At 44.2% G+C, this 26,917-nt stretch overlaps 1 protein-coding gene across 1 annotated transcript; it reads right to left on the bottom strand.

Moving 5' to 3' along the window:
• Nucleotides 1-484: 484 nt before the first annotated feature.
• LOC119651757 (organic cation transporter protein-like) lies at nucleotides 485-3,639 on the bottom strand. Its single transcript, XM_038055495.1, has 2 exons — nucleotides 3,213-3,639; nucleotides 485-3,157 (listed from the first exon to the last, which is right to left on the bottom strand). The coding sequence occupies exon 2, from the start codon at nucleotides 2,743-2,745 to the stop codon at nucleotides 1,126-1,128; it is 1,620 nt and encodes a 539-aa protein (XP_037911423.1). The 5' UTR covers nucleotides 2,746-3,157; nucleotides 3,213-3,639; the 3' UTR covers nucleotides 485-1,125.
• Nucleotides 3,640-26,917: the final 23,278 nt, after the last annotated feature.

The raw sequence follows: 26,917 nt of genomic DNA, 5'->3' as shown, positions 1-26,917 counted from the left end.
ATACAAACACTTCCTGTCCAAGTTGGAATTAGCGAACAAAATGAGTGTCGAAATACAAATTCCGGCTTGAAATGACTTGGAATGACGTCAGTTTCCTCCGATTACAAAACTTCAACGTCAGTCGACACTACTATTGAATAGCTAACCCCGTCAGTCGTTCTGATTGATGGATGGCTAATTATTCCCAGTTTGCACTAAATGGTGTTAATTTCGTTTCGGGGAAAGTCTGACGTCAAAAAGCGGTATGGCGGTATCGAGCAGTCATGGAACTTAATCACCTAAGACTGTGACATCCGGATAAGGTTGTATATCATGACTGGATGATTGGGCCGGCTGATGAGAACAGCGGAATAGACGACCGTAGTGGGTAGAATTCATCACAATGGGTGATTCAAGAGCGTTCAGGTTTATGCATCGTTTCCAGCTGAATCGAAGATTCGTTAACCTGCCGCTTAATATTGTTGTAGTCTTACGTGCAGCATTTTCAGCCCGCAAACCGTGCCGGTCGAATAGTAGAGAGTTGCTTTTGTATGTTGTCCCATCACCATCATCCATTATAATCATTTCTTCCCTTCCCTTAAGGAATTTTCCAGCTTGGATTTTGGGCGTGAGGCTGAGTCAGTAACAGGATAATCCAGTGACTTAATGGACCAGGAAAATTCTGGTAAAAGAGGTTCATCCGACTTTTCCAAGAGCCTGATAGTAATCGCTGTACCAGTCTGCTGTAGCCCGAAATACCCCTGCAGGGTTGATTTAGTCACAGCTTCCACGCGGAAGACGAACTGATTGATTGGCAAATATGTTGGTGCGTTATCAGAAAGCTGACCTTGAGACGTAATAATGAGGTAGATACGATCTGTTGAGGTGGAATTATGCAGACGTGTCTGGCATCCTGGTAGCGAATAGTTGTCGTAATTTAGTTTGATATGTTCATAATAGCCGTCATTGTCTTAACTGATCGAAACGGTTTTCAGTGCTATGTCTGTATGCCAGTACGTACGTAATCTGAAAAATCACATGAGTCGATATAGGCTAATCAGTCTGGTCTGATGTAACTCCCTTAAAAATAAAAAGATCGCGATCTGATTGAGATACTATATTACCAGTTATTCCCATCTAAATCTATTAATTTTCCTTCTCTACTGCCTCTGGATCTTTTTTCTTACCGAAATTCTCTCCGTCCTCGATAGTCTCCAGCATTGGTTTATTCTGTGTTTCAGGTAGCAAAAGTGACAATAATCCACCTGTGAATGCCATCGCTCCAAATATATTTAGAGGGAGTGGCGTCCAGATATCTCCTAATAAAATTATATATGGCGCCAGAATGCCTCCTATTCGAGCGACCATCGACGAAGCCCCCAAGCCTACATTACGAATCACAGTGGGAAACTGTTCTGTAGTGAACATGTAAATGGTTCCATAACTCGACGTGATTGCAAGTTTCCCAAACATTGCCAGGACTACGATAAGCCAGTTTTGGTCACTAGGAACTGCGATTGTTAACAGCAGCATTGTGCCAGCCACTAACATGCAGCCACACAGAATTGTCCTTCGTCCCCATCGGTTTAGCGTTACGAGAAGGAACAAACAAGCTGGGATTTCCACTGCACCAAAAATAGCGAAATTTACTAAGTCATTCCCGCCGAGGTTGCTTGTATTCCAGGAGAGCCCGTAGTATGTCGCACTATTCGTGAACCACCCAAAGAAGATGATGAGGCTCTTCTTACGTAAATTAGGATATCGGAAGAGGTCGAAAACTGTAGCTTCACGTTTTTCCGTTTTGACATCATCTTTTTTTACTTCGGTTTCGATTAGGAGGGTTTGGAGAACTTCACTAGGTATGGTTACCTTGTTTTCTTTGGCGGCTTTTTGAATATTGATAATCACCTCTTCTTTTCTCCCTTTCGATAACAGCCAACGTCCTGATTCTGGTATGAACCAGTGATATGTCATGAAAAGGACTCCTGGGAGCGTTAGAGCTATTTGCAGGTGCCGCCAGTTTGTGAAGTAGTACGCGAACGCTGTTGTTAAGACATAGCCAACTGAGAAGAACAGGAGGCTTACAACTCCAGTGATGAGGCGATAGCTTGGCACAACCATTTCCATACCTATTACATACGCAATGAGAAAGACTCCTGATGTTGTTGCCCCCACGATTATCCTGGATAGAGTGTATGTGATATATTCTGGGGAGATTGCAGCTGTGATACCAAAAACAAGTTGGATTACCAGAGATGCAAAAAAGATTGGTTTCCGTCCAAATTTATCTGATAGTTGTCCAAAAATGATGCTTCCTAATAGTACTCCAACCATAAATAATGCGTCCGAAGTAGCTTTTAACCAGGACCAATTGCACACCATATCCCATTCTGTGACGGTTGTGCTTTCGTATCGGGATTTGTCGTACACCCACTTGTTGCATCGAATCGAATGATTCGCTGGTACCCCGCCGTGGAGGTAGTCTTCGGTGTAGTTTGCGTCTAAGTACTGGCACGTGGACCATTTCGACGTCCCGGGATCGACAGGATATGACACATTCCAAGCGCTAATGGGTAGGTCGTTGTATGTAGTAATGTTCGCATTTTCAAACGGAAGTAAGCACCGGTAAGCCGGTTTCGCGAGTAGGAACACTCCGGCTAGCCTGTGAAAGGCACAAGGAATGGCAGGAAGGCAGACGAGAAAAAAGATTCGCTTCTGATAAGGACCGAAGCCGCCCAAGTGTTCAATAATGTCGTCGTAGCCCATGTTCGTGTTTCACTCGCACTCACAGTAGTCAAAAAATTCTTGGTCTTAAACAGCTTTTTATGGGGGCACTATTCAGTATGTCCTTTATTCGTCCGCACACTCCACCCCTAGCCTATGCAAGGCACTCCCGATGCGGCTTTTCTATGCTGGTGCTCTTACTTTCTCCACTTGGGGATTATTAAGTAAAGCTATCTGGTACGATTCAGGGAAAGTTCTTGGCACAGAACAAGGTCGTCCACCGGTTTCCCACTGTGAAGTACTTTCACCAACGTCGCGCTCTATTTGACCGAATCGGAGCGAGTGCACATTTTGTAAATAATAGCACGCGGAATCGCGTTTTCTGATGGACTTAGGAACCTCGAACGCTGCGAATCAGGCGGTCCTCACCGCCGAGCTAGACTAGATATACCACCTGTAAGGCTAGTAGAACTAGTATTCGAATCGGATTGCGGACGGACTATACTCACGTTCCCGACTATTTCCAATTTCACCGTCGCGGGTTCACTAGTATCCACTACTATGACTGGTTAGTGATTCAATTGGACTTTTATGTTGTATCCTCATTAAATTGCTACCATTCAGAACGGAAAATTTCCCGCTTTGACGGTGGAACCCTCACTGCGTCCGCTCGTTACTTCGCGTATGAAATTACTATCGACCTTCGTGCACAAGTTTAAGGACAACCACTTGGATTACAAGAAACACCAACTGAACCTGCGTTGCACAAGCAGCACTGTCCCCTGGCCTGGACCCCTTCACGCACGTTGCGCATTCCGGGGAGAGTTTGATAGGGAACCGAAAAGTTCTGAAGCAGTGGTTCCGGACCGGTTATGTACGAATAGATTTGTATCTTTCAGATATTCACAGCATGAGGTGGTTTAGGGGTTGAAACAATTCACAAGGGTAGAACTTTTTATACACATAGTGGACTTGCACACGGTGTGGAGATTGTGATTAACTAGTCCATTTGCTGTGTCATTTACAGATAGATCATAGGGAAATCATTAGTGTTTAAGCTATAACAAGTTAGGAACCGGAAGATCCTTATTCCATGTGTATGTCGAACTATTCAGTTCAAAATGATTCTACATCTGCGCCCAGTAGGGGTGTAAAAAATGTTAATAACTTATTAATATGAAACCAAATCCTTATGAGAAGATATGTGATTATTTTCTAACCTTTTCTTTGTGTTATTAGCTAAAACTCATAAAAGATTTTAATTTTGGTTTATCAAAAATTTTTTGCTATTATTCATCTGAAATTACCCAAAAAATGAGGGGGTCTAAAAGTTGGAAATAAAATCTGGAATTAATATTTATTTGGCTTAATTTTGATATCTGACAAAAAATGTTACTGGAAAATATTAATTGGGAAACTAAGTAAAACATGGGAAAGCATTGCAAGATATATTGAAATCACTCTTTCAGGACAGAATTGCACAGCTACTAAAATTTGATATGGTCTCTAGTTCTAGCTTTTATTACCAAAAAATAAAAAAAAAAAAAATCATCATCAACGGCCCAACAACCGGTATCCGGTCTAGGTCTGCCTTAATAAGGAGGGAGGTCCACTATTTCGATATCCTTAAAAGCTCTCTGGGGTTCTGACCTACGCCATCGCTCCATTTCAGGCAGGGTCGGCCCCGTTTTCTTTTTCCTCCATAGATATTGCCCTTATAGACTTTCCGCGCTGGATCATCCTCATCCATACGGATAAAGTGACCGATACCGTAACCTATTGAGCTGGATTTTATCCACAACCTGACGGTCATGGTATCGCTCATAGATTTCGTCATTGTGTAGGCTACGGAATCGTCCATCCTCATGTAGGGAGCCAAAAATTCTTCGGAGGATTCTTCTCTCGAGAGAGTTCGCAATTTTTCTTGCTAAGAACCCAAGTTTCCGAGGAATACATGAGGACTGGCAAGATCATAGTCTTGTACAGTAAGAGCTTTGACCCTATGGTAAGACGTTTCGAGCGGAACAGTCTTTGTAAGCTGAAATAAGCTCTGTTGGCTAAAAATATTCGTTTTGAGAATGATGGGGTCCTAAGTCCGCATCAACTTAATGCTGCTTCCGTCCCCGTTCGTTCAACTGCCTCGTAGAAGGTATCCTTCTCCAACTCTGCAGTCTCGTCTGTAGGGGCGTGAACGTTAATAAGGCTTCATCATCATCAACGGCGCAACAACCGGTATCCGGTCTAGGCTTGCCTTAATAAGGAACTGCAGTCATCCCGGTTTTGCGCCGAGGTCCACCAATTCGATATCCCTAAAAGCTGTCTGGCGTCCTGGCCCACACCATCGCTCCATCTTAGGCAGGGTCTGCCTCGTCTTTTTTTTCTACCATAGATATTGCCCTTATAGACTTTCCGGGTGGGATCATCCTCATCCATACGGATTAAGCGACCCGCCCACCGCAACCTACTGAGCCGGATTTTATCCACAACCGGACGGTCATGGTATCGCTCATAGATTTCGTCATTGTGTAGGCTACGGAATCGTCCATCCTCATGTATGGGGCCAAAAATTCTTCGGAGGATTCTTCTCTCGAACGCGGCCAAGAGTTCGCAATTTTTCTTGCTAAGAACCCAAGTTTCCGAGGAATACATGAGGACTGGCAAGATCATAGTCTTGTACAGTAAGAGCTTTGACCCTATGGTGAGACGTTTCGAGCGGAACAGTCTTTGTAAGCTGAAATAGGCTCTGTTGGCTGACAACAACCGTGCGGTTTGATGTTGTTGGTTGATTCGTCTTCGGTGCTGACGTTGCCACCATATATTTTGTCTTGCCTTCATTGATGTGCAGCCCAAGATCTCGCGCCGCCTGCTCGATCTGGATGAAGGCAGTTTGTACGTCTCGGGTGGTTCTTCCCATGATGTCGATATCGTCAACATAGGCCAGTAGTTGGGTGGACTTGAAGAGGATCGTACCTCTTGCATTCACCTCAGCATCACGGATCACTTTCTCGAGGGCCAGGTTAAAGAGGACACATGATAGCGCATCCCCTTGTCGTAGACCGTTGTTGATGTCGAATGGTCTTGAGAGTGATCCTACTGCTTTTATCTGGCCTCGCACATTGGTCAGGGTCAGCCTAGTCAGTCTTATTAACTTCGTCGCGATACCGAATTCTCCCATGGCCGTGTACAGTTTTACCCTGGCTATGCTATCATAGGCGGCTTTAAAGTCGATGAACAGATGGTGCAACTGTTGTCCATATTCCAACAGTTTTTCCATCGCCTGCCGCAGAGAGAAAATCTGATCTGTTGCTGATTTGCCTGGAGTGAAGCCTCTTTGGTATGGGCCAATGATGTTCTGGGCGTATGGGGCTATCCGGCCTAGCAAGATAGTGGAGAATATCTTATATGATAGATGGTACTCAGCAACGTGATACCTCTATAATTGCTGCACTGTGTGATATCTCCCTTTTTATGTATGAGACAGATAATGCCTCGTTGCCAATCGTCAGGCATTGATTCGCTGTCCCATACCTTGAGCACAAGTTGATGAACCACTTGGTGTAACTGGTCGCCTCCATATTTAACCAATTCGGCTGTAATTCCATCGGCTCCTGGCGACTTATGATTTTTTAGCCGATGAATTGCACGGACTGTTTCTCCTAAACTTGGTGGTGGCAGTATTTGTCCGTCGTCTTCAGTTGGCGGGACCTCCAACTCGCCGATATTCTGGTTGTTCAGCAGCTCATCATCAACCCATCGCTCTAATATGCCATTTCTGTCGGAAATCAGATTCCCCTCTTTGTTCTGGCAGGATGAGTATCGAGGTGTATAAGGCTTCATCCTGCTGACTTGTTGGTAAAACTTGCGCGCTTGGTGCGGTTGCTTCCTGTACTTTTCTAGTTCACAGACTTGTTGGTTCTCCCAGGCTTCCTTTTTCCGTCTGTGAAGTCGCTTCTCCGCTCGACGGAGTTCGTGATAAGTCTCCGCGCGTGCCGGCGTTCTTTGAGAATGCAACATTACTCGGTATGCGGCATTCTTCCGTTCCGTTGCTAGTTTACATTCATCGTCAAACCAGCCGTTCCGACTCCTTTTACGGCTGGGGCCAAGTATATTTGTGACCGTGTCCATGATAACGTTGTTCAGGTGGTTGTGAAGATCATTTGTTGATGCTTCATCTCCAGGTCCTCTGTTGACTGCGGTTATTGCGGCATCCATTTCCCTCTTATAGGTGTCGCGGAGGGTTGTGGTGTGGATGGCTTCAGTGTTCACTCTCACCTGATTGTCAGAGGGGATTCTAGGTGGTATTGTTTTTCGGGCTCGGAGCACCATGCCAACGAGAAAGTGGTCCGAGTCTATATTGGTCCCCCTATATGTTCTGACATTCATCAAGGCTGAGAGGTTGCGGCGTTCGATCAACACGTGGTCAATTTGGTTGAAAGTGGTCCCGTCTGGAGAGGCCCACGTATGTTTGTGGACCGCTTTCCGCGCAAACCAGGTACTTCCAACAACCATTTCGTGTGACCCTGCTAATTGAATAGTCCGCAGTCCGTTATCATTTGTGTTTACGTGTAAGCTATGGGAGCCAACGTATCGCCTGAATACGGGCTCCTTCCCTACTTGGCTGTTAAAATCCCCAAGTATGATTTTGATATCATATCTGGGACAGGCTTCGAGGGTTCGTTCTACTGCCTCGTAGAAGGTATCCTTCTCCGACTCTGCAGTCTCCTCTGTAGGGGCGTGAACGTTTATGAGGCTTATATTTGTAAACTTGCCTCGCAAGCGCAGAGTGCATAGCCGTTCGCTTATGTTTTCAAAGCCGATAACAGCAGGTTTCATTTTTTGGCTGACTAAGAAACCTACTCCGAGCACATGGTTTACTGGATGACCGCTATAATATATGGTGTAGTGGCTCTTCTCCAGGAAACCGGTCCCTGTCCATCGCATCTCTTGCAACGCTGTTATATCAACCCTATATTGGGACAGGGTATCGGCTAGCTGCTCATCAGCTTCATCTCTGTACAAGGAGCGCACGTTCCATGAGAAAATACGCAAATCGTTGTTCCTTTGTCGTTGCCGGATCCGTCGTTTTAAAATCCGTCCTGTCCGAGGTTCCTGTTGTGGCTTCGTAACGAGTTGTTTTCCGTGTAGGGTTGTCAGCCCTACCCAACCCCCAACCTGGAGGACCAGTTGGTACAATTTGTCCCGTTTTTAGGCGCGGGAGACTCGCCTTCATCCTTCTCCGTCTGCAGCTTTTCGTCAAGAAAGAGCTCCCAGCGGTCACCACGTGGAGGTGGAGATTGGGTTTGGTAGTAGAGCTGTTGGTGTTGGTTCAGCAGGCATTTCCCAGGTTTTATGCTCCATCGTGGGTACCAATCCACGTTTCGCCCCGGGACCTATACTACCCTTTCTAAATTTGCCTCGCAAGTGCAGGGTGCGTAGTCGTTCGTTTATATTTTCAAAGTTGGTAACAGAAGGTTTCATTTTTTGGCTGACTAAGAAACCTACTCCGAGCGTATGGCTTACTGGCTGGTCACTATAATATATGGTTTAGTGACTCTTTTCCAGGAAACCGGTCCCTGTCCAACGCATCTCCTGCAACGCTGCTAGATTAGTTCTATATTGGGACACGGTATCGGTTAGCTGCTTGGCAGCTCCATCTCTGTACAGGAACCGCACGTTCAATTAGAAAATGCGCAAATCGTTATTCCGTTGTTGTTGCCGGGTTCCTCGTCGTGTAGTCAATCCAGTCCGAGGCTCCTTTTGTGACTTCGTACCAGGTTAGTTTCTGTGCAGTTTGTCAGCCCTAACCAACCTAGCGCGAGTAGATCCCGCCCTTCAAAACCGCCAGCGCGACACCAACTGTACTCGTCGGCGACCTTGAGCATGCCTTCCAGACTGTTCACCGCATTTTTGCCCTGCGTCACCAGTCTGGAGGATGTCGTCATGCCTTTGATTTGTCAATGTCTTTTCTGCACTTAGAAAAGGCCGAACAAAACAATCATATTGTCAGCGCATGTATACCACGATTTAGGCGAATTAAAGTAGTAGCTCTCTTTGTGTAGAGTTGTCAAATCTCGCGTCAGGCGCGTTCTTTGGATAAGGGAATGCTCGGCGGATGTGTCATGGTCATGCACATGCAAGCATCCGGAGATATGCGCAGGCTGGGTAGGCGGGAACAAAATGAAGTGTGTAGCGGGAGCTTTCGATGAGGAAGAATCCTTGGCGCCGAATCATCCGAGCTTTGTTTTAGGCTACGTTCAGTCAGGAGATGCCCTTACTGTCCTGCATAAAAAGATCATGGAGCTATGTGAATTCATAAAGGATCGTAGGAACATTTACCAAAATATAAGGGCCATGATAAGAGGCGTCCCTTTAGCATACGCCAAGGTCCAGGGCGGAAGAGGGAGAAAGCCCTCGAATGGAAAAGTGAACCAGGCGACTCAAGTAGCACCTGTTGACCAGCAAACCCCGAAAATAAAAAAGGACTCAACTCCCAAAAGGCAGAGCACAAGAGGGCAATGACTGAAGCTGCCGCGAAACTGTTGCAGCGGCGACCTCGGGAAAACCGACCGGACATTCAAAGGTGGATGAGGAAGTCTCTAGAAAAGTATAATAGAATCCCTAAAAATAAACGATCAGAGGAAAATAAGACTGGAGGTGATTATCATTTTCAAACGAGGTGAAGGGTCATATGATGACATTAAGTGAAGGCATACCCCGAACTCACCAACTTGGCAGACACTGTCAGCCGCATAAAACGGTCCCAGAAAGGAGATCTTGTGTTGGAGCTCAAGAGATACAAGGATGTAACCGCGGACAGATTGAGTAAAATCGGAAAGTTGCTAGTACAGGAAACCGACATAAGGGCTAGCAGGCCGAAGATCACTATAATCTGCAAAGATATAGATGAAATCTCCACAAAGGAGGAGGTTCGCGAAGTCTAGCAGAAGCATTTCGATCTTGTCGGACTACAGGAGTCAGCGGTAAAAATGCTTAAAAAAACCTACGAAGGAAGACAAACCGCCATCATCAGCTTGCTAGTAGAGACGACATTCAAACTGTTAGCAGCGGGGGGAGTAAAAATAGCAGCGGGGGGAGCAAAAATAGGCTGGATTATGTGTCAGCTTAGGGAACAGGTGGCACTGAAACGATGTTTTAGATGCCTTGCCTTCGGTCATATTGCGAAGGCATGCACCAGTCCAAATGACAGATCGAAGCAATGCAGGAGATGCGGAGTGGAAGGCCACATCAGCAAGAATTGTGGAGCTGAACCAAATTGCTTACAGTGCAAGGGAAGGAGGATGTGGATCATCGGTACATTGAAAGCAGCAGCCCAGAATACAGAAGAGCTCTTAACACAGATGAGGTTGTTGCAGATCAACCTCAACCCCTGCCAGGCGGCGCAGGACCTACTCTCGAAAACTATCCACGAGAAAAACATCGATGTGACCATAATTTGGGACCAATATTGAAACGATGGGGGTGGTATTTATGTCAAAGACCAAACGAGCCAAGGAGCGCTATGGGTTTGGGGAAAAAACAAGAGAACAAGCCTATGAGGAAACAATGGTGCACCCGAAGGAAAGCTTCATCAGAGCGAAGGTGAAAGGAGTCAACATCTACAGCCACCCAACCCTAAACTTGCCGAGTATGAGCAGATGTTGCGCGCTCTGGTTTTGGATATGCGAGGACTTTGACCGACCATAATAGCAAGCGATTTTAACGCGTGGACCTTTGAATGGGGCAGCCGGATCACGAATGTGATGGGGCGTGTTCTCCTCGAATCATTTGGAGAGCTGGACGTGGTACTCGCGAATGTTGGAGATTCGTACACCTTCAGGGAAAGGAGCCCAGGGTCTATAGTGCACCTGACATACGTGAGTGCCGCTTTAACCAGTAGAGTCGCTTGGAATGCCAATGAAGACTATACTCACAGGGACCCCCAGGCAATCTGCATGGAAATGAAGGGCGGATCAAGCTCAAAAAACAGTTCTCACAGAATGCCGGATGGTTTGCTCGGCTGGATAATGAAAGCTTTTGAGGGGAACACGTTTTCCCTGGCACTCAAATCGGACATATCCCTGAATGGTATAGCTAGAGAAATAGCCACCCAAATCACCCGAAGGATGACGGAAGCATGCGATACTACTATCCCAGAAGGCCACCCAACTACTGGTGGAACAACGAAATCGTAAGTTTGCGAGCCGAATGTTTTCGGGCAAAGCCCGATGGCAATGGCCGAGAGGAGGCACACAAAGAACTGCGTGGGCGCCTAAAGGAAGCCATTCAGAAGAGTAAAAAGAGTTGCTTCAAGCAGGCATGTGACCATGCAGATATAAAATCTTGGGGTGGGACCTACATGGTGGTAATGAAAAGGCTGTGGAGATCATCCAAGGTGACAGATCTGAAACAGATTGTTACCACTCTGTTCCCTTACCACAAAAATAGGGGAAGGCACCTCCAGTAATTTTGGAGGAGCTGTGGAAATATATTATAGGATCGTAGAAAACTAGGCCCAGGTTTAGGTGGCATTCCCAACCGAGCTTTGAAGCTGGCAGTGAAAGCTAGGCCCGACCTTTTTGCCAACACCTTCGAGGTGTGAGTAAAAGAAGGAACATTCCCTGTTCAGTGGAAAAAGCAAAAGTTGGTGTTGCTTCCGAAACCTGGTAAGCCACCTGGAGATCCAGCATCATATCGTCCTATCTGCCTGCTGGGATTACGATGGAGAGAGTCATCTACAACAGATCCCTACCCATCGTCGAAAACAGCAATAGCTTGTCGGAGCCCCAGGTTGGTTTCCGGCGAGACCACTCTATGGTGGATGCAATAAGTATATTAGTAAGCTTCTGACTGTTGCTGTGTCGTGCTGGCGATGCATGTCAAAAATGCATTTAACTCGGCCAACTGGAATAGAATTAAAGGGGCGTTGGCTGACATAGGTGTCCCCGAGTATTTAGCGAATTTAGTGGAAATTTACCTATCAGGGAGGACTCTCTGGAACGGGATGGATGAGGACCCAAAGAGTACATTGTCACAGCTATATTTTCGATTACCCTACCAAAACAAAACAAATATATCACCATCTGCTCGTTGCTAGATGGATTTACCTTCGTTCGAAGTAAATACAACAATCTTTTTGAAGAGGCACCCATTTTTCCAGGATGTTCGTTTTTACCAACAGTGAAGGAATTGGTGACTTTCTCACTGCAGAATTCATGGTTTATTTACAGGATGAAAGCTTACAGGATACCAAAAGCATTTCTACGAAATTAAAGTGTCTTGGGTAGTCATTGAAAAGTATTCGGAGAGTAGTGAATGGTTCGTGCCTTGTCGATGAGGGAAAACGAATAGATTTAGCTTTAATCTTATAAAGTATCTATACAATTTTATTTCTATCTGTTCCTAAAATTACTCGTTTTGAGTATTTCCGATTACTTAGTGGAAGTTCTATTCTGGCTGTGGTTGATACTCCAAATTGCAAGAGAGATCTCTACGAGTTGGGCGTGCAGTTTCGCTTTCTTTCTACAGGTTGCCGGTACTACCAGCATAGATGTCTAGTGTGCCCTTGGCATAGAGCGGATATTCTGCTTTAAATTGAAAGAGCGCTGACAAACGTCTCTTTCTTTTCCATTTTGGTCCTTTCTTGGTCGATGAAGTTAGCTATTTTGGACAGAAAGTCCCCTTTTTCCATTCTTTGAGATACTGGAAATCACCTTATTATTTCGCGATACTTTTCGAATCTTGTTGTTATCAATTTTGTGCTGAATTTAAATTTACTGGTCGAATATCAACTTACTATCCTCTGAAAGTTCTACTTTTGCTCTTCTGAATTTGACTTAGCTAACCTCAAGGTACGCGCAATCAGTTGGTTCACGATAACAGCGGAAAAGACTTCAGCATCTGAGATGGTATCTGCGATGATAAGATAAATTGGTAGTGTACTTTTCATTTAGTACTTTTTATTACACAAGAATGTGTAAAGAGTCATTGACACACTACCTAATTGCATACAAACTTTGGGCAATAGGAACCAAATTGCATGAATTCGGGGCTGGTTTTATTAACACCAATTGACACTTAAGTAACGAGAAATATGTTAATTTAATCATTTTGGGAATCAGATAATCATAAATCAGGCTAAGTCTGGTCAAGATGAATAGATTTCCTCCAAGTGAAGATGATCTTAATAATGAAGTATGAATGAATGAATGGAGCATGAGAAAACTAGGATTTTAACTTTTATTGTTGTACCTGGTGGAAGAATTTTAGTAACTAAATTCGCCCCCCGGTATCTTTTGCAACTGGGTAGGTACCCTCGTGAACAGAGGTTAAGTAAAGAATCTATCTTGGCCCGGCAACTAAATTTGATGCAAATGATAAACGCAAATAGACTATTGAATTGCCAAGCAGATGTGACGATTAGAGTAAGGTTCAGCCTCTAAGCACTCAGACCATAGTGGGCCATTGTATTCGACTCACTTATTTGACGGAAAATCCTAGATTCGTTTATGTACCGCAGGATATCAGGAGTACATTAGCACCAAAATTCTGATGCCTGATCGGCCCATAGGCGAGTATTGACATTGATTGTTTTCGCCTCCGTTACAGGGTGAACACGTATCATTTTCTAATACGGCTATGATCAGTTAGGGTGTCCACCTGGTAAAATGACCGCAATTAGGTCCTGCGCGTAGAAATGTCTCAACATGGTTGCTTCTAACAAATTTGATACCAGGATGCTGGCTTTGTGTCTGACCATTCCTAAGAAATTTTGGTTACCTTCGCTTTTCACTGCTGCCACTGGAAGCTTCTCCGGCTTGACGGTGTCTGTTCGGCATCGATCCGTTTTCATATGTTGGTATTAAACCAGTTGCGTCCATATCACCGGCTTTCCTTTCTTACGATTTTTCTGGTAAAAACGGAAAAGAGGGCTTTAATAGATTTAACCTTCATTTGTGGCTAAAGTTTCCTTTTGCCGTGCCTTTTTCTTCTATTTTTTTTGGAAAATTTATTCAAAAATCGGCCGCATTCAAGTTTCTAATATCTCCTTTCTGGCTGACTACGCTGTGGGCACTAGGTGCAGGCTTTCCAGCGAAACGGAAAGTATGTTTTCCACAGATTTCTCTGTGGGAGAACAAGAGCCTGGTGAACCTTTAAAATTTGCACCTTGGCCGGGACTTGATTCTTCAAAGTCACGGGTAAATTCGATATCTATGACTTCATACTATTTAGAGAGGCAATATCCTAGCTTCCATATTCCTTCTTTGGATACTCTTAGTGTAGCGGTATACAAGGCTAGTCCATCACGATAAGGTATTATAGTATCCGGGGGGAGGTGTCACATGAAGTAGTTTTGTCTGGTATCATTTCAATGGTCGTAGTCCTCGCCATTAAATATCTTTCCCGTCAAAGTCTGAAAAACGAAGATAATATTCTTCGTCACCTTATACGAGTGATGTATATTTTCGTGAGCATTGACAAAGCAGCGGGGCCAATTTTTACATTTTTCTTCAAGGGAATATCATACCAGTCATCGTAGATTGAAACACCGTCAGGATGTAACAAATAGCATTATTACTGGCTATTTCTATTTTGTATTCCTATTTTCCAGCCTTTATTTCGTTCGACAAATGGGTTGACTCGTCTGGAGGAAATGAGTTGGTCATATTTTTCGGTCGTTAGCTCAATACGAGCAGGGTCATTGGGCGTTTAAGTCACCATCCACTGGCAAGCTATCGATATTCCGAAAGGTCATTTCCATTTATGCCACTTGGCAGTTCCTTTGGAATTTTGGCGATGATAAATTTTCCATAAAGAAATTTCAAATAGTGAAGATCCTCTGGAAGGAACTTTTTCCATTGTTTCCCATAGGCGCTTCCACTTGACAAAAGAAGATCGACTGTTCAGGGATGCAAAAATTAGTGCAAAATGAGAAGGTTAAGGACATGGATATATTCATAAGGTTCCGTACATGATCTACATCTTTTATCGAGCGTGATGCGGGATGCAGTGTTCGGCCTTGGCGTACCAGAGGAGGCAACGGTGATTGATTTAATAGTCGACTTGGTAATGGTTGTAGTCGTCAAGCGCACACCCAGTGAATTCTCTGTTAGCATCAACACGGCTTTGTATGTCCGAATTACAAAAATTCCGGCAAGGTTTGAGGTTTAAACAGACATTGGTTGTAACAGTGACAGTTTGGTACCTATATCCTTGGCAGCCTCTAATCCCAACAACTCCTCACTGGTAGGCGCTTATTCATTTAAGAAAAGTAAAAACGATCCGGTGCACCCTTTCTAGTTGTGGGAGTTTCTGCAAGTAAGCAGAGGATCATTATAGCAGCCTTCACTCAACTCCGTCATGCTATTAACCTAGCATGTGGTCCCAAGCCCAGGTAGAAGAGGAGGGTTTGAGGCAACGCAACGTGCTTTGTACTATCCTCAGTAAAACAAAAATAAAATGCTGAGATCAGGGAAAGAGATAAATAAAAAATAGCAGGAGTTATTCTTACCTGATCTCTCTTGGTGACAGCTCCTGCCACAGGTCGACCAAGAAAATGCATCAAATGTCATCAGAAACAACATAATTGGATCGAGTAATAAGCCTCGGGAAAATGCTAGGGCGTCCACCTCACTCGACGCTGCAGGACGGGCCTCGGTTCTGTCGAGAAACGGGCAAGGGATCTTGACGCATGGACGGAGGCTTAATCCGAGCACAACAAATACTTGTCTGCACGCTAAATATTGGCACCCTAACCGGAAAGACGGAGGAACTTACAGGAGCCCTCCCGATCTGGGCTCTCCAAGAAACCCGGTGGTTTGGTGATAAAAGATGCGACAATGAACGTGAGCGCGGTAAAAATGGATATAAACTTTTCTATTTTGGTAGTCCGCACCCTCAATACGGTGCTGGCATGGCTATCTCTGAGGGTTTCCGTGATGCCATTAAAGAAGTCGCACGTTTTGATGACCGGCTGATGAAGCTCACACTATTGACTTCTTCATCGGATACACACCACAGACAGGACGACCTCATGCCGAGAAAGCTACCTTCTCCATGCAAAGACCTGCAACGTGTCTGTTGATGACTATATCATCATTGCCGGTGACCTTAATGGCCATGTGGGTGGAAAGCAGACGGTAATAGGTGCCATGGGGGAAAGGGGTTTGGAGCACGCAGTGAGAGTGGGAACAGTAAAACCGAAATCGACTACATTCTCATAAGACGCCGACATTTTACCATCGTCACTGATTGCAAAGCCATTCCCTATGAGACCATCGCACCTCAACATCTATCGTTGATTGTCGTCTTGCAAATTAAGCCACCAATAAAACAGCGTGAAGAACGCACTGGTCTGGCACGTATTAAATGATGGTGGTTTCGTGAGAAGAAGGAAGAAATGATCTCACTTACATAGTTACCAACCATTACGAATGTGGAAGAACCGTGGAACCTGATTAAAGACACGATCCACAAAGCGGCCTCTGCTCCCTGCCAGAAGAACTTGTGCGCTTGATTAAATTCCTTTACCACAATCCGAAAAGTAAAGTTTAAAATGCGGCGGATATATGAAAACTTTCGTACCTATGTCGCCATTCATCAAGGAAGCGCCCTCTCACCATTCCTTTTTGTTTTTGTTGTGGACACCGTCACACGAGACATCCAATGTGAATGATGATATTTCCCTAGCGTCTAATAGCAAAAATAATCTCGAGCAACTTGTCCAAAAATGGATAGATCGTCTCATGCAACACAGTCTCAGACTGAACCTGAATAGAATTGCATTTTTGAGGACCGGTCCCCATGAAAGAGTCACAATCATTGTCGGCAGCAGTGACGTGCCCAGAACTGAGCGATTTAAATATCTCGGGGTCAATGCTATCAGGCAATGGAAAGCTGCGTTATGCTTCACGCATTAACGCTACCTAGATGAAGCGGCGTTCTACAGCTAGTGTTTTTTGTGATCAACATATCAACAAACGTCTCAAATCTAAAATTCACGGAAATGCATCCAGTCGCTCTCTATGGCTCTGAGTGTTGGCCGACCATAAAAGACAATGAACGGCGTCTTGCGGTAATGGAGACGAATATGTTGCGTTGGACTAGTGCCGTGACACGTTTTGATAAAAATGAGGATATACACGATCGATTGAGGGGTTGCACCGATCGTGGAAAAATTGTGTGAGAGACGACTTCGATGGTATGGTCACGTAATTCGTGCTAACGAGAATTCACTTGCCAAGATTGGTCTGAACATCGAAGTCGATGGTAAACGACCAAAAGGCAGGCCAAAACAAAGGTGGCTTGATACGCTGGATGGGGATTTAAAAGCCTCGAGATTGCACCCGGATCAGGCATTCGATAGAGCCAAATGGCGAAACCGATCACGACGAGCCGACCCCGTTTGTGAACGGGACAAAGGCTGAAGAAGAAGAAGAAAGAAGAAGAAGAATAAATACCACTAGCGAATAGAAAAAAGTAAGTCTCAATTAATTCAAAAAATTTTATCTCTAGAAACATTGCGAAATTACACTTAGATTTCTTAGTACTTCCTCTCTTATCAACAGCATTAGCTCGAATGGAGTGGACAAAAAAATACCTGTATGATTTCTTCCCTCTTCACTGCTTCCATGGAACGAGGTGATCAATGGGCACCCAGTTTTTGTTAATTTCATTGCGGAGTTCCTTCTTCACTCTTTTTTATTCTGTGGATCTAAGGGTTACCTCATCTCAGCCTCTTCAATCTGCTGAAGTTTGAGGCAGTTCCTTTGCAGACTTGTAATTTCAGCTGTCAACCAGTATTGAGGTAACTTCCTTTCGGTAAGGCTTATTGTTTAATGCACTACCAATTCAGTCGCAGCTCTTCTGTCCACGTCCATGTTTTGTGGCTCACTTACCCCTCTAGAGGGAGCTTTCTTAATTTTTTTCTGATGTTCCTCCCGGAAGACGTTGGCATGGCCGAAAGTAATATAGGAGGGGAGAGATGTTTCACTGCACTTTCCGTAAGACCACTCCGCACTTCCTGAGCGATCTTTCTTCCTCTACCCTTGCCTTTCATATGAGGTCTATCCTCTTCCCCTGGTTTGTAAGCGCGACAATTTTTTTTACAGACAAGGGAGTGTCACGCAGCTTGGAGCTTGTCACATTTTCCGATCGTCCTTTTTCCAATCTCGAATTTGGTGACGTCTTTACTTTTTGGCCGTCACAATTTTTACCCACTACGGTAGAACCACTTGTCTCTTCTTCACCACAAGTCACCATTTCCGTTGGAACAGTCGGTCTTTCTACTTGTTCAGTAAGTGACCGTCGTAACTTTGTGCTTCTTGCAAAGGGGTTTATAGGAGAATCTCCCATTGTAGCTGCCAGAATTGGTGAGTATGTCAATCTAACAATTTCGGTTCTCGTCGGTTGTATGGTCGTAACTGTTGTTGTTGTTGATGTTGCCATTTTATTTTGGATCCCCACTGCATGCCGCTATCTCCGCTAGAAAGAGAATTCATATTAAATTATTCCCACGATTGTCTATGCGAGCAGGGAGCCACGGGTAGGTCGACAACTAGTCCTAATGGGAGTTTGTGTTCAGGGCCAGGATCAGGCTGAGTGGTGGTTATCTGGGGCAACCAACTGAGAGGTGTGAGTCAACTTTGGTTTGGAAATAACAACGATCGTTGCCGTCCAGCACCTTTGCCCTGTTTGTCCGAGTCCATTTGGCCCCAGGATCGGAGTAAAACCCTTATGCTTGAAATGCGCTAAAATGTTAACTGTGACTTTAATGGCAAATTCTGTTGTAAGTAGGCAAACAAATCAGATGTTTCCTAGCCACTAGAGATATCAATTGAATAATTAGTCTGATCTTGGTCTTAATGAATGTCCTCCCTTTTTAGGGGTTGTACTTCGAAAGAGAAGGGCCTAGCTCAGAGAACATTTTGGAAATGCAGAATTGGCAATCTTTCGAAGTACAGCTCCTAAAAAGGGAGGACATTCATTAAGTGACCTCCCTTTTTAGCAGTTGTTCTCCAAAAGATTGCCAATTCTGCGTCTCTAAAATGTTCTCTAAGTTAAGCCCTTTCAATGTGAGAATTTTTCTTGCCTGAAAGATATGTTAAAGTGGGTTACACAAAAATTATTGCAACTAGAAACTCCGAATATTGATTATTGGTTGAAAAACTCACGTTTACAACCTAAGAGGTCGACAAACTACAAAATGTAACCTTGCTCACCTAATGATTAATGTTAGGAATCACCATTCATTCAACGAAGAGGCAGAAACTCCCACAATCACGTCACGAGCACATGAGCCCCAATCGACCTTATTAATTAATTCAGTGATTAATTATAGATTGTTTCCAATATAAACATCATCTCCTCGCACGCTCGTTCACCGCATCCCTAGACTCTGTTTACAAATTTGCATCACTTACGATTTCGACTCTCCATCATCAATCAAGCTCGTCCTTGTTCCCGGCCCCATTACAGTCATTCCCATCTCCGGTTTCTCGCTTGACTGCAGCGTTTTTCCTCAATTTCTTCTGCTTACTGAATAATTGACAGTTTACCGTAATTCAACAGCCTTCAAGAGGTTTTCAAATTTGCATACACTAAAGGGATACCGGTCGCATAGTGCCAAGTCCCATATCAGGTCCCAAGATGGGCTCGGCTCTGGAAGGATGTTCTGGGATAGCTGCGCCTTCTTAATGAATCCATCCCTTAAATTGTTTGCCTCATTTGTATTCTAAAATGGTAACTCGTGGAAAGTCAATAGCCAACTCTCAACGCTGACGACAAGGTTGCCGCGTCCTTGCCTGAATCCAAGAAAACGGATAAGGGTAAGGTGGTCTGACTCGATCTTCGGTTGTGGCTGTGTGTGTTGCAATTAAGCGTACCCACAACAAATTGAGACTAATTGCGAGTAAATGGTGAGAGCATATTGATGAGTTTGTTCAAGCCGATTTCATTGGGTGGGGGTGATCTGGGGGAGGATACGATGTGGATAGAGGTGTTCCATATTTGAATGTTCTCCGTGTTTTTTAAATGAATATTTAAATATCTTGGAATGCATTTCGACACCAGCGTAACTCAAATTGCACTGAGTAATGCGAAGTTCAAGATTCTAAGGATTTATTCGAGTAGCAAAGTTTTGCGAAACCTCCGGACCTCCGACATTTGGAACCATTTCCAATATAATATTGAGTTTTTTATTGATTTTGAAAGGATTCGAATCATTTTTTATGTATTTTGAGCACCTCATCGATATGCCATTCCTAATTTTATGTAACTCCCCATTAATCCTGCCTAGACAAGTACATCATTCAAGGTCCATGACACAGAGAGTGGCGTGACAGTGGCATCAGTGCCTCATTTGACATTATTTAACCGGTACACATCCTGACACACTAAGAGTCCCCGGATCTGCCGGCGTTGATGGAGTGGTATTTTGTAATCAGCTAGACGTAAATCAGGTCTCAGGGGGCTGGGGTGTCGTTTTTATCGTAGCGAGTATGTCTTGTTTATGATGCGGTGGTATAAAATCGGTGAGGAACAGAATAACACAGGTAAGGGGGCGACAACTCTGGTATTCTGCAGTGTTCCTGCTGGCAAATGGCTTTAGCCCGAGGTCGAATTATGGCCTCTAGAAAATGTTCAGCAAAGTCAAAAAAAAGAAAGAAAAATAAGCTGATTAAACTAGAAGGGACAGCAGCAGAAGCAATCATCATCCTAGCTGAACCATCGAGTGCCCCCAACGGACCGCAGAAACTTCGTTCAATAGCGAACTGGGGAAAAGGCGAAGAAAGCATGATGCTCCTGGGAAAGATTTGATCTAGGTAGCCCCCAAGGCACATAAATGAAGGCATGAAAGGACAAATGTCGACATGAAAACCGTCTGCCCAAATGGGATTGGCGATGATCGGACGACTATGCTGCATGGCCGGAAATAACCGCGGCGAGAGATACCCCAAAAACCTAAAAAGATGGCGAAATCTACTGTGAAGTTCCGCCCACAAGCATTGCAGCTCCATCGAAGTATTCTTTCGCCATGTGCTTACATGCCTCTGTGCTAGTCAGGCTCGAGAATGTGGGGGGTCTTTTGAGCACTTCGATCCCTCACGGGCCATTATACAAAAATTCACGTGACCTTTTAATTAATAATAATGTCCGCACCGCATTCTAAAAATTCACAAGCATGGGGATTCACGCGAGGCTATCGAAATATCATCAGCCGAGCAAAACCTGAAAAATAAACATAAAAAGAAATTACGACTCGACCGCGCGCGTGGAGCCACTAATTCCGGGCCTGAGTGCCGTGATCGATATAAAGATCCACGAGGGATGGTATCCTTAATCGATGCTTCTCCTGTCTCATATGTATGGTGTGGAGCGACCTTCAAGGTTCCCTTCCTAACTTGGTATCCTTAGGCTATCATATTGGAGGAGGAGTGAAAAAGGGAGTCCTGAAGTTTCTTTCGGATGTTTGTTTATTTTTTTGCTCTTTTGATTATTTGATTCTTCTTTATTTATCTTATTCCTTTTCTTTCATTTTCATCACCTTTTATTTTTTTCGTTTTCTTGGTTTGAATATACTAAAAGTAGAATTTCTGATAAACTTCTTTAATTTGAGGACTTTCTTTTCCCCTCCTCTCTTTTGACTCCGCAGAACTGGCCTGAAGATACCAAGGCAGTGTGGGAATCTCTAAGGTCACGCCTCACTATATATCTGCGGCACCAGAAACATCGATTGAGAATGCGATCCGTCGTAGATCTTTCCTTTCGATCGCGGCACTCGGGTCAGGAGTTTAACCTTTCCACGCGTGCAATCGAGCCGCTTTTTTTAAGGTTTTGTGTGAAACAAAACCTTATTAGAATCGAGACGGTGTCTGTCTGTCCGTCTGTCCGTCTGTCTGTCTGTCTGTCTGTCTGTCTGTCTGTCTGTCTGTCTGTCTGTCTGTCTGTCACACCCGATTTATTCGGAAACGGCTTGACCGATTGTCACGAAAATTGGTGAGAGTATGTAATCTGGTGTTCCCTTTACATGCAGTAAGTAGCGCTATCTTGTGTTAAGTTTAAGGGGGGGCTCCCCGTACATGTGAATGGAGGGTGCAAATTTTTTTTACACAGAATGTCGCCATGTGGGATATCAAATGAAAGGTCTCAATTGGTACTTTTCGAAACTGATTCAATTTTTGACATTGGGTGAAACATAGGGGAGTGAGGGCTCATAATATGACCATCAAAAAGTGTAACAGGTCTCGTTCTCAGAACCTATCCAACCGAAAAATCTGAAAAAAATCACAGTGGTGCATCCCTACGAAATCTAGGCCTCAAAATATATCCGGTTCCGATATCTGCACAAATAAAGTTAATAATAGTATATTTCTACATTTTAGAAATTTACCCGGCACCCCCCCTTATGTTCATCACAGAAGTACAAAATTTGGCATGCGTATAATGAAGAACATAATTCACAGTTTGGTCAAGTTTGAAAAAAATCCAACTATTATTAACAGAGTTATAGGGGGCGAAACTTTACAATTTTTTGTGAATTTCGTGCGCTCTACAACCTGCATGACGTCATCATCACATATCAATTCGTCAATATCAGAACGAAATGAGTTCTTATGAATTGGGTCGGAGAGAATTATTTTGTTTTAGTTTTTTAGTTATCTGTCAACCAGACATGTGTGTATGAAAGTATGTAATATACGATCAATTTATATACGTGCATATATGTGTACAGCATTCGGAAATAGGCAGTTTGTTTGTTTAGGGTGAATGCAATATCTATGGCTGTAATATGTACGTATGTCTCGTAGTTTGGAAAAATATGAAGGATTATGTTGGAATTGTAGTTATATACGGATAGAAAAATATGCGTTGAAATTTCTTACATAAGATGAACACAAAACCTTTATACCCGAAGCGCGAGCTTCCGGTATTCCGACTTGTTTATATTTTCAATTCCTGTTTAGTTAGCGTGTTGATTCATTCGCTAGGTGCACGCCCGGTTCCCCTTATCAGGAGGAGGACGCACGTATCAAAAATGACACGTGAATTCTGATATAGTGACACGTGAAGGATCGAATTGTTCAAAGAAACTCCCAAACTTTCCAAGCATGGCTAGCACTAAGGCATGCAGACACGTATTGACGGAGCACCTCTTTGGAGCTTCGATACTTGCGGGCAGACCTTCACGGTCAATTTAACCAACTTTTGTGCGTAGCTAGTGAGAGCGTTGAATATACTGCGCACTGCAGGAGCCGACTAATATGATCCGCAAATGAATATGCACCGCAGCGTAATACCTTGCAAGTTGTTAGCAATATCCTGCGGAAGTAAAAGCTGACCCAATGCTAATCAGCAAACAGTAGCTAAACAAGGACCCCGTTTCATGGCATCTCGGGTCATCAGGTACGGGTGCCATCTGAAATCGGGACGGCACTCGACTTTGGGTTCAGGCCGGTGTTTTCTCAGGGTCTATCTAACGCGGAATAAGACGATACAGGACTTTTGACACTGACTTCATGTTGTTGAAAACTCTCTCTTAGACACGGAGGAGTGGACTTTGTTGGGAGGAATTTTAATGCCTGAAATGTATGATGAATAACAATGGTAAATTTATCGAAGACCTTGGGACAGACAGGACTGCGTTGTAGGATACTTAAGCGGGTGAAGCCGTTGTAGCTAAAACTGTTATAAATTTAGTTATGAACATGATAACGACAGTTTGCGAGCTACCATGACCTATAGGGCATTCAGTCGTTACAAGCTTTCCATAATTATATAAATGGCGAAAATTGCTGTGCTTTGCAGGGTATCATCAACCTTCGCGGAGGGGACTCCGCAATTGACTGTCGAGTGGCCATAACGTTGACACAGCCGGCACTGTGAAACTTCACTCTTCTGCAGGTGCTCGAAGCGGACAGCCTGGTAGTTCATCGACTTGGAGCCGACCAAATTGCTAGCTTGGCTAATCGGGCTTATTTGCATAAGGAAGTGCGGAAGAACTCGCTTCACCGCCACCGATTTCCTTATAGTGAACCCTGTCGAAATTCAGGACGAGGAAGTCAGTGGTGCGGACAAACTTAATCTTTGGAGAGTTCGCCTGAAGCAATTTGATCACTTTACTAGGCTCCTCCCGTACATCTTAACCCTTCAGGAAGAAGGTTTGAGTTCTCTCACACTTGCATGTAATCGTGAAGTACGGAGCCTCCACTTTGTTCGGGATCTTCCGTGCGCCCGTCTGGTCTAAAAGTATTTACGAGACGCACCTTAGCTGTAGAAAATATATATCCCTTTTTAGAAGGTATATCCTGACCACCTTTACCTTCTGCCAAGAGGAAGACACGCAGCCCAGAGCGAAACGTGCTCTATATCCTCCTTTAGCATCGCTGGATAGATGCCATCCATGCCAGCTGCTTTGAAGTATTCAAATGATAATATAGCAGCTCTAGCCTTTTCATTGATAATAACCGCTCTCGTCGTGTACCAATTCCCCTTGTAACACCTTCGTGTTGAAAACTGTCAATTCTCTTCTTCCCACTTCTGAGCCCTCTTCTCCCGGGTGGTGTACTTCCAGAAGAGTCTGTATAGACTGAACTCTGGAGTTCGTGCAAATATCATTCGGTTTTCTCAGAGAGGAGGTCGATTCATCCTTATTAAGGACTCTGGACAGCCTGGAAGTGTCTTTTTCATCTTCTAGTTCCTCACAGTATGCTTTAAAAAGTCTCGTTTCGAACGTCTTATGAGCCTCTTATATTCACGCTGTGAGTTCCGGAACTTTAACAAGTCTTCTTCCTTACTTCCCTTGCAAGCACGGTTTAGAAGCCGTTTGGTTGATTTCCTGAGTCCTTGCAGTTCTCGGTTCCACTATGGAACCGTTTTAACGCGTTAGCTTCGAGAAATAGGACAAGCGTCTTCAAAGCACTCCAAAAGTGTGCGATTCATAGTTTTCAATTGATTTTCTATCGCCCAAGGACTCCTTAGTGGCCTAGTGAGCTAAAATTTGCCGCTAAGAAATTCTTTGAACTTTATGTTTTCCAATATGTTTTCCTAGGATTCCATCTTTGTATTACAGACTGTTCACTTGCAATAGTCAGACTAAATTCTAAGTATCGGTGATCTAAGACTGAGACTTCATCTTCATCTCGCACTCGCGTCTCTAATCAACTGTAACGACTTTGAAGTGGAGATTGTTAGGTCAATTAATGGTCAATTAAATGTCCTCATTCCCAAGAAACTTCGCCTTCTTTTACAGCGCCTTCCGTTGTCGCCGGCTGGGAGCCCTCCCAGGTTCAGGGTGTCCGGGCTGCATGGATCTGTTTCTAAATGCCGTAATTAGACCAGTTGCGTCTCTTCCCTTTCTTCCGCTAATCCTGGTAGAGGTGGATTAGAAGGTTCTGACATACAAGCCTGTAATCCCTTCTCCTTTGCGGCTGAAGTTTTCTTCTGCCGAGGCTTCCTCTCCCGTTTTTTTGGAAGAGTTAGGCAACAGTGTCAACGCCAGGGGTCGTAATCAAGTTTCCAGTTCCTCTCATTAAGGGAGTTGCTGTACTATTCTTTCAGGCTAACCGCGCCGTAGACACCGGGTGTAGGTTTCCCACTGAAGTGGAGAGCCTGTCTTCTACAGATTTTTCCGTGGGGAACATGAATCTGGTTTTTTGAGGCCTCCAATATCCGTGCCTGGGCCACGACCTCAAAGTCGCGGGTGGGTTCGAGGTGTATGACTTCTTTCCACTTGAAGAGCTACATTCCATCCTCATGTGTTTTAGGACACCCTTAGTGTAGTAGTAAACTACCACAGGCTCCCCCATCACGACTTGGTGGCGTACGAACTAGAGTCTTCTCTGATTATTCATCAAGGGAGGACCTTACAGTGACAGTGAAATCGGGTTGAATCTTTGGGGAAATAATGACCGTCTGAAGCTAAGAGATTGTCATTCCATTCGCAGTAGAAATTACTTAAAAACTTGATGTCGGATACCAGTCGACTCGAGTTACCTAAGTGAAATAAAGGTAATAATCTTGAGCGAGCGCAGTGGTGACCATATTGCCTCCTACAGTGTACTGTAGTGTACCATTACGGTCTTGAATGAAGTGCTCTAACACACTTCAAGGCCCTGATCCAATATGGATTGTTGCTACGACTACGATGATGACATCTGTTTGCTCTCTCACCTGACCATGGGCTTTGGCCAAATGGCTGATGATATCTGCTTGGCTCGGGGTTTGGAAAGAGAGGCAAGTAGAGTTGGACTGAAGATATATACCAACAAAACCAAGGCTCTCAGTCTGATGAGCCATCGCACTCTCCCTATCTGCATTAATAGGCAATCTAGGAAGCGTGGTTTTTGTCGACAGTAGCACCGAACTGGATGTTGTCCGATGCATTAAAAGCGTTAGATCCGCTTTCGCTACCCTGTCTTAAATCTGGAAATGCAGTTATTTCAACACTAAAATCAAGTGTTGTTAAAATAACTGCTAACTTAACTAAATTATTCAAAAACTCCAAGCCTTTGTCCACACCAGTCTGCCTCGTATTATCGGGACACGATGGCCTGATGCTACGCCATGCAGTGATATACACTCTTCCAAGATAGCCGACGAGTGGGTCGCTTAGAATCGTTGAGGCGGAGTGCGGGCGTCTCGGAAAGTCGTGAGGGGAGCTGGAGCGTATTTCAGGCAACCGCGTCATTTATTTGCTGAGCAATTGGACATTTTTTAACTTGACATTGCGGATTTAATTTTCTATGGTTGTCAAAATACATTTCTTAAACTATGTTGACTTCTTTACTTTATCTATATCCTGAGGGCACTTTTGGACAAGTGCCGCAGACATGTCTGGTCAGAATTTAATTTTCTTTGAAACCTTCCAGAACAAGATCATATCTTTCGTGTAAAGTTGCATTCGAAACGATAAAAACTGTCGGTGATGTACAGTATCTTCACCCTATAATAAGTTGATCTTAATAAAGTTGAGAATTTTTGATTGTAAATGTTGACGAGGTATTGTGACCTTCGACTCGTATGAAATATGTTTTAGAGAAACTACGAACACCTTTCGCCAATTCCGCTCCTTCCGTTTCAAAGAAATGACTTAAAAATAACTTAGTGAGGAATTCCATTCTTACGTGTCTGGCATTCAGGGACTATCGTCGCCAATCATATCTGACAATGACTCCTGCAATGTGATAGAAAACATGCGGATGTAGCGCTGCCAATTTCA

Source organism: Hermetia illucens, chromosome 3, assembly GCF_905115235.1.
Source record: "Hermetia illucens chromosome 3, iHerIll2.2.curated.20191125, whole genome shotgun sequence".
In the NCBI taxonomy this organism is placed as follows: domain Eukaryota; kingdom Metazoa; phylum Arthropoda; class Insecta; order Diptera; family Stratiomyidae; genus Hermetia; species Hermetia illucens.
The sequence above is the reverse complement of the archived record's forward strand: the minus strand, read 5'-3'. Positions and strand labels throughout refer to the sequence as shown.

What these genes read in the sequence shown, in the direction of transcription:
- LOC119651757 (XM_038055495.1), bottom strand. Translation starts at nt 2,745, where the DNA reads ATGGGCTACGACGACATTATTGAACACTTGGGCGGCTTCGGTCCTTAT.